General features: G+C 39.8%; 1 protein-coding gene across 17 annotated transcripts in view; it reads left to right on the plus strand.

Moving 5' to 3' along the window:
• Positions 1–8,583, plus strand: part of EPB41L3 (erythrocyte membrane protein band 4.1 like 3) — a 131,919-nt gene that overhangs the window by 108,240 nt on the left and 15,096 nt on the right. For 16 of the 17 annotated variants that reach the window (XM_019546311.1, XM_019546374.1, XM_019546321.1 and 13 more), the window contains exon 13: positions 6,466–6,519. The exons of the other annotated variant lie outside the window; for it this stretch is intronic. In XM_019546311.1, the coding sequence (XP_019401856.1) occupies positions 6,466–6,519 (54 nt within the window). The remainder of the gene's footprint in view (positions 1–6,465; positions 6,520–8,583) is intronic. 17 annotated transcript variants of the gene reach the window in all.

An 8,583-nucleotide genomic window follows, 5' to 3' on the forward strand; every position in this document is an offset into this window, starting at 1 on the left:
TCAACATGCTTGGTGGTGACCCCGGAAGTGAAACGGAAGTGCCTCTGGTCCACTTCCAGGTCTGCTGGGAAAAGTGTCACTGGTGGCCCTCCCTGTGCCCCCCCAAGCTCAGCAATCAGCCACAGGGGGACCCCAGGTGCCCCCCCAGACCCAGAAGGCACCAGTCATTGGGGGGGGGGAGAGGGGGGTGCACACAGACCCGAAAGTGGACATGAAGTGCTTCTGGTCCACTTCTAGGTCTGCTGCCAAGCGTGCTGGGGAGCCCCCTGCACTTCTGTGGAACCCTCTGTGCACCCCAGCATCACAGCATTCATGAGCCCCTGCTACCTAGAGGTATGTAAAAAGACAAACATTTAAAGCTGTCACTATGTCTGTATCTCTCCAAATTGATTCAGAGGGTTCCAATTTTGATTTGGAGAGATTAAAGGGTCCTCTGATTTGATTCAGATTCAGAGATTCAGCCTCAGAATCAGGCTGAATTCTGCCAAATCAAATCAGAAACCAAAGCTTCGCACAGCCCTACTGGCTAATGTACCTTTGCATTGTCAGTGAGGATACTGCGGTTGTATAGCCCCCAACTTCTTTCTTTCAGCCTATTGCAAAACTTCCTGTATATCAGATCCTATTTGGGGATAGTGCACATTATCCCTTCACCCAGGAGCTCAGGAGCAATGAAAATCTTGTTGTTCTTCTTATACCCCATTCCTCTTCAAAATAGCCCAGTCATTTGGGGGTTATAGGATGACCAGAGCCACCTTAGTAGTTATAAATAGTCAGTATAAATAGTTACTAGAATTAGGCAAGGCTTCTTTCTGTACAAAGTGATGATGGATCTGCTAGCCTTAATCATAAAACAGAAAGGAGAGTAGAAATTTAAACATGTTGCTCAGTTCCTCAGATGTCATCAAAAAGTGGAGTTAGCTGAAGATGGCTTCCCATGTTAAACAACTTCGACTATGATTTTTTCCTCCTCAGCTTCCCATCAGTTAAAGCCAGGTAATAATTGAGCTAGGAAAATCCTTCTCAAAACCAAAGTGTTCGCTGTGATCATTTTTAGTTCTGGGACATCTTTCTGCACAGGCTGTCTAACATTATTGAAAGTCTTTGACTAAGTCATTTTGGAGGAGATTTTCAAAGGCACATATGAAAGCTGCCTGCCTGCTATTTTTGCCGAAGAATTCCCATTTAGTGCCCATTTCTTTCCCAGGCGATTCTCTGATTAACTTGCCTAAAACTTGCAGGACATGCTTTCATAAACAAGATAGTTACTGGTATGTTTCGTTGTTTCCAAATATTTTTGTTGGTGTTGTTGTAATGTTTTGAAGTGATTATTATAAAAGATGGATCCACCACATCTTAAATTGCATATGAACACAGTTCCTTCAAAGGATGTTTATTTAAATCATGTTCTGACTTAAAAAAGAGATGTTGAATGAAAAAGATGCTTTTTGTAAGCTGTAACCCTTAGTCACTAATAGCTGTGGCATGAAGTGTGGAAACTTGCATCATTAAATTCAGCTAAAAAGCTGTGTTTATAGATTCTGTTTGTAATTTTATATTGATAAACGCAGAAGAAAATTAACTAATTACAGTTTTCTTTTTGTCCTTTTGCTTTTGCACCTTGTTTGCTGCTCTTTCTCTTTCATCAGCCATCTTTGCTTGGCACTGATTCATTCCATTCCTCACCATCCTCACCATCTGCCCCCCCTGTATCTTCAACAAAGCTCCGTAAGAGATGTAAGGAGAATCCTCGAAAATCAGTAGGTTGCGAGTCACCTAAAGACAGTGTTCAAACCCCTGGTGAGTCTGACTTGGACTCTGACAAAAAAGGAAGAGTTTGCTCTGCTGAACAAGATATGAAATTTAACTATAAGCAAAAAGCTGGTAAAGGTGGAACTTTGTTTTCCTTCTCCTTGCAACTTCCAGAGTCATTTCCTTCTCTCCTGGATGATGATGGCTACCTTTCCCTCCCTAACTTCTCTGAAACCAACTTCCTGCCTGAAAGTTTGCAGCATTACCTTCCCATCCGATCACCATCCCTCGTACCTTGTTTCCTTTTCATCTTTTTCTTTCTGCTATCCGCCTCTTTCTCAGTACCATATGCCCTCACTCTCTCCTTTCCTCTGGCTATGTGCCTCTGCTACCTGGAGCCCAAGGCGGCCTCCTTGAGTGCCTCACTTGACAATGACCTGAGTGACAGTTCAGAGGAAGAGGTGTGTACCTCGGCATAGAACACACTTTTTTTTTTTGTGTTCAGTGCTTCAGTCCTAAACAGTGTTAGAATGCTGCAGTAGTCCTACTTTCAGAGCCTCATTTCTGTCTGTGCTGATATGTTAGTTTTTTCGTGTTGGGAGTGCAGCCTGGACCCCAGGGTTAGGCACAACACTGTGTGTAAGTAAGTAAGGTAGTGTCTTGCTGTTTCAGACTGTCAGGTGAGGCATAGTGAGCTGCAAATTGTGACAAATCAACTTTAAAGTGCCATACCTAGCTTCGCATTCTTTCAGTCGGGTTTTTTCCCCCCAGTTTACACTAACAGCTGTAGAATTGTTTCCTAAATATCAAGTAGCTTAGATGCAACTTTCCAGTTAGTTGCATATCAACCGGTGAATTATGGGCATTGTAAAAAATGCTGTGGGTGTTCAGAATCCAAAGAAGAATCAGGAGTTTGCAAATGCCCTTTGGTTTCATAACAAGCCAAGCAAAAATCTCATGTTCTAATACCCCTTAAATCTGGATCTGGAGCTTTTGCCTCGGTTCTCTCTCTCCTTGTCAATACTGTTTGCATTTCCGACTCAGTACCCTGCTACCATTGAAAAATTGAGTTGGTACCAGTTTTGCAGCTGCTACTGCACCATTAATACTGTTCCAAGCTACCAATTGCATTATTAGCGCTACTAGAATTAATTCTTCATGTCGCTAGGATGAATAACTCATTGCAACATGCTGATAAAACAGGTGGACTAGCAAACAGGAGCCCATAATGCTGTTTAGAAAGTCAGTATGTGATGTAATAATACATCAGAAGCAGAAAAGGAATCTACTTAGTTATACATTTTATTCCTCTTTGCAGCAACACCTAATAACAGCAACAATCCTTTGCTAACAACATTTCCCATAGGAACATTTTCCCTACCATGTATTCAGACAGTACTCCTTATGAATACCATGTATTGCTTCTGGTACCTCCCTTACTCCTGACAGACAGAGTAAAGGCACGGAACAAGGTTTTAAAAAGTCATATGCGCAATAATGTGCCTTTGTTGCTTGCATGACTAGTGTATTTGCAGGCAGTCAAGCAATGTCATTCACAGATTACTAGAATTAATTACTGATATATGCAGAGATTGTATCTGACTTGTATATTATGCATATTCTGGGCATTTAAACATTTTTCTAAGTCTGATAAGGGTTTTTTTTAGCAACATTCAGAATCAAGATAGTCTTCCCTTTTGATGGAATGCGAAAATTAAATCTGTTTATACTGTACCAGCATTTTCTTCAGATGTTCTTGGTTCTAATACTTAAGAAATAATAAATTAAGGAAGGCATCCAGGATTTTGTTTTATTGTCTCAAAACAAGATAGCGTATTTATATGTTGCATCCCTAGAGGCACAGTGTATTGCCAACAGTAAGACAGGGTTTATGTAACCCACTTGCTTATTTTTCTCTCAGTAATGAGTACCTCTTAGTATTAGGGTTAGCTTATGTCAGCACAATACATTTGTAAAAGATTTATTGTGCAGCTTACTCCTTTTATGATGCTGATCACCCTGGCAGTACCTCAGTGGTAAACTACACAGACTTGTGCCTAATCCAGGGTATATTTCTTGTTCAAAATATTGCATGAAAGTTAATATGTCTTAAACTTGGGCATGTCTGCATTACATTGGCAAAACAAATCACAGCAGTTATTGTCTCAAGTCAGAGGACATGTAACTGAAACTTATGAAGATATAGCAGTCTTTATTTCCTGGCAAATCCCATAGCCAACCAATTAGCTCTAGCAGCTGCATATTGTTCAGAGCATCACCGTTCCTTTATGGTTTTAACCAGCCATCCTTATAACTCTCCACTCCCAGGAACCCTGCCTTTCTGAGCCTCTTCAGACCCCATTTCCTTGCACTGCAATAGCTTCAAATCCTTATTTGACAAAGCATCCAGTAACACTGAATTTTAGTGCCTGGCTTTTAGTGCCTGGAGATTGGCTTATTAGCAGACTTGTACATCTTGGGTATAAACTGTGTTCAGTATTTCATGTATCTTATATTCATTATTTCAGTACCTTAAGGAAGAAATAAATAACTCTACATAAAGCATACTTTTGGTTAAAGACAGTGAACCCAGTGATCTGCAAGGCATATTTAAAAGCTACAGTAAATGCCACACACTTAAGGAATTTATTCTTCAGAAACTTCTTGGGCACATTCTACCCTCAGAAGTGCATTGGCATCTCTTTCTAAAAGCTGTCTGTGCATCCAGATGCAGAATATGTCCCTTTTGTTTCACTTAGCTGCACTATTCATGCGTTAGCAGCGAAGTTTTCTGACAGCCTTTTCGTTGAATGCCTCAATTCTTAATTGCTAAAAATATATTGCTAAATTGCTTAATTTAATTGCTGAAAATACCATGATGCCTAAATTTAACATCACAGCATTTTGACCCTGATACATGTATTTATTTATTTTTAAAAACAATCCATGACCTCATTGTTCCAACTGTTTTTAAGTTACAGATATAAAACAGGCAGATTGTAGTTATATTGATACAGCACAATAGCAATTTGTGTCTTATATAGTATCAATGATGTATCAAGAAAATGAATGGGTGAGTTATTAACAAAGCTTGGGTAGAATCTTTTTGTAGAAGTTTTTAATGCTTGTAGGAAAATATTTTTATGAAATCTATGGATTATGATGGCACAAATCATTTACCAACAAAAAAGGACCTGCTCTCCAGTCAGCAGGTTATACTACAAAATTGTAAATATTCAGATGTATGCATTTATGAAGTAGATAAAAATGTCTGCCTATTGTTCCAGCTACCAAATGAAAAATTCACATTCTATACACTTTATTTTAAAGGAAGGGTAGAGAAAAAGGTGATGAAGGAAACAGCTAAAATCAATCTAACAACATTAAAGTTTCTATAAGCAGGAAGAAAACCAGAAATCTACAGTTAAGATTGATATACCTTATATCTTAAACTCTATTGCCTTTTCTCTATCACTTCATATTAATGGGACTGAGGGATTTATCTATAAATTTACTATAATATAAAGTTATTCTTTTATTATGTTATGATCAGATATGGTTATTGGTCAGTGGCACTCTCACAGATGCTAGATGAAGTTGTGTTTACAAATCCAGGCCATTTTGTGGCACTGGCTCCCTGTGAAGCTTTACTGTTCTTAAGAGTCATGATTTTGACCATCTGCACTCTTATTTAATCATTTGACCCTACCTCTTCCCGCAACAACATGTATACTCAATTAGATTACCTGTTTATTTATCTTGATATTCATATTGTCTTTTCAAAGCTGGTCTTGATTACGTAGGTGTTCTACTAATGAACCCTACAAATTGGGACAGATCTAGACTGTATAATGCTGTGCTTTGTTTCATCTTCACCATTTGTAACTAGTGGATGCTGCAGGGGGGTTGTTTTTTAATCTTTTCCTAGTATTTCAGTATTTAATTGGAATGAAAATGTTAAAGAAAATGATGACTTCAAATTAATGATAAATTTGTACTATTAGTGACTACTAGCATCTCTACATTAGCAATAACAAATGGAGTTTGAGGCTAAGAAAGTAACACAGGCAGACTGTAGATGGCTGTGTATATGTTTGGGTTCCTTGGTAATGCAGACACCCTCATAATGTTTAAATGCAAGGAAAATAATAAAATATGTGCAAATGAGGGGCTGAAAGTCAGGTGACTTAAAGTAGCTTTTTATTTTTCAAAAAAATGTATTGTTTTTCCCTTCCAAATACAAATTGAAACACCACAGTGACCATATCAACTAGATTAAATAATAAACTAGATTTTAGTTTTTGTTTTTTGCTTTTCTTTTCCACTGTGGGGGAAAGGTTTGTTTTTGTATGTGTATGTATGTTTACAAGGTTTTGCTTTTTTAAAAAGCCACCTGGCTTTCTTAAAAGGAAATCCTACTATTCAAATAACATTTTTCAGGTAATGGTTTGTTTGGCTGATAAAGTTGTTACAGTAAAGCCATATACCGTGTGCAGTATGCCTTGAGTCTTCCTCTGAGTCTGTTCTGTTTATTAACTATAGCGTTTTTATTTTGCTGCTTTAAGATGTCTCTGGTTTAAAAAGCCATGCAGATGCATTTCACAAGGGTGTAGGCTTAGCAATTCAAGCTGTGACCTGTATTTACTGACAAGTTGGGTTTATTCTTTATTCCTGCTTACCTATTGGAACCTGGTTACTTGTGTAACAAAATAGACTGACAGTGAACAGACGGATACTGCAGCTGATGGTGAAACCACTGCCACAGAGGTTTGTACAGTCATTAGCATGTAGCGATCGAAGGATATAGTGTGTAGATTCATCTTGGTCCGATTCTTGTTCATTAGTACTTGCTCTGCACCTCTTTTACTACAGTTTAGATGCTCTTCTGTGTATGTGTGTTGAAAAGCTTTTTGATTACTTAAGTTTCAAATATCCATTCTAGATTCATTTTATTTTTCTGTCCAGTTTTGGAAATTTGGCTAAGCTTGTTTGTGTGTTGTATAGCTAGCAGGTGGAAGCAAGGTAAATGTCTTTTCCTGGGACTACAATGTTGATTAAGGTTATGTTATCCAAGTTTTGAGATGTAGCTTGCTCAGAGGAATCAAATATGTAAAACATAAAATAGCTGGATATTCAAAAGCTTATACAGAGCATTTTTCTCATCTGAGAGCACATTGTATGTCTCAAGTTGGCTTAATCATACTTGAGGCTTCGCCACACCTGTTTAATGTGTAATTTTTTGAAAGACGTAGGTCCTCAGAAATAAAACATGTCTTTTCAGAGTATGTTAGTAAATAACCAGGGCCTCTTCTTCAAACAAACAAGAAAAAATAATTACTTACCTAATGAAGTGTGTACGCGGTATGTGCAGATTCAGCTCTAGTATAATTCTAGTGAAGTGGGTACATCTCCCTTGTAGTTAATGGAACTGATGGTACATATATCAGGACCAAAGTTGGTCTAGTATCTGATAAAGCTGCCCAGTGTAGCCATATGCACTATTGTAAGTTGCAGAGCAGTCCAGTCACTTCTAAATTAGAGTAATGTTCATGACCAACACGCTAATCCTTTCTATACAGCATGTCAGTATATTTGAGTCTTGCCCTAACTATAGTAAATTTGAATTAAGATATAAAGTAACCTGCAGATATGGAACCTGTAGTTGTTCGAATAATTGAAAGACTAAATTAAAAAAAATCAACAATTTAAGCAGGTGCACAAACAACAAAAGAACACATTATGAAACAGTGAAATTATCAAGATTGAGACAAGTCAGAAAAATAGAAGGCTTTTACTGTTTCTTATCTGTATCTTTATTAGACTTTTAATAAAAACCATAATACTGAAAGTATGTAATGCATAAATTTTTGGTAGTAATTAAGAGATTTGGGGTTTCCAATGCCTAATGTTTAGCGAATATTAGGGGTACACTGATAAAGATTTTTTGGGGCCAGTACCAATGAGCCATATTGGCCAATACAGATCCTATTTGCTGATGTGCAGCCCAGCAGCTTAGAGAGTAGCATCCAGGTGGTAAGTCTGTTTTGGGGGTGGTAGATTGAGGTCCCTGCAGTGAGGGAGGGAGTGGGGCTGGGGCAGGTGCTGCTCAGCTGGGGTGCGGCAGAGTGTGGGATGGAGGCTCATCCAAGGGTCGTGGGGTAGCGGGAATGGATGCCATCACTACTCATACCCTAGGGGAGCCATGAGGGACGTGCCCCTTGGATTTGTGGGCAGGGTGAGGGCAGGCTGCCTCTGTGGGCTGGGGACAGGGGCAGCACCAAGCTCTTCCTGGGGGGGGAATTGGGAAGGGCAGGGCTGCACTCAGGCTGGTGGCAGTGTTGAAGGGAGGGGGCTACAGGGTGGGTTACAGCCACCCCAAAATCCGCTGTAGCTCCGCCCTCATAACGCCACCACCGCCTGCCCCAAGTGCAGCCCTGGCCCAACCCGCAGTGGCAGCCTGCCCTTGCTCTGCATACAGTTCTGAAGGACAGTGCCCCCCCCCATGACTCTCCCCAGGGTGCACATAGCAGCAAAATCTACCCATTCTGCCCCCCACCCCGCCAAATTAGCCGTAGCCACACAACTCTGTCCCACATGTAGTTGCTTGGGGATATAGGGGGGCAGTTAGGAAGGCCAAGGCAGAGATGGAACTGGGACTAGCTTCCCAGATTAAGGACAATAAGAAGTCTTTTTTTAAATACATAGGGGTAAAAAGAAGGTCCCGGGTAATGTGGGGCCCTTGCAGGACGCCACGGGGAACTTGGTCGTCACACCAGATGGCAAAGCTAACATGTTTAACGATTTCTTTGCCTCCGTCTTCCTAAGTAGGGA

Source organism: Crocodylus porosus, unplaced genomic scaffold, assembly GCF_001723895.1.
Source record: "Crocodylus porosus isolate Cpor-Errol unplaced genomic scaffold, CroPor_comp1, whole genome shotgun sequence".
Lineage (NCBI taxonomy): Eukaryota > Metazoa > Chordata > Crocodylia > Crocodylidae > Crocodylus > Crocodylus porosus.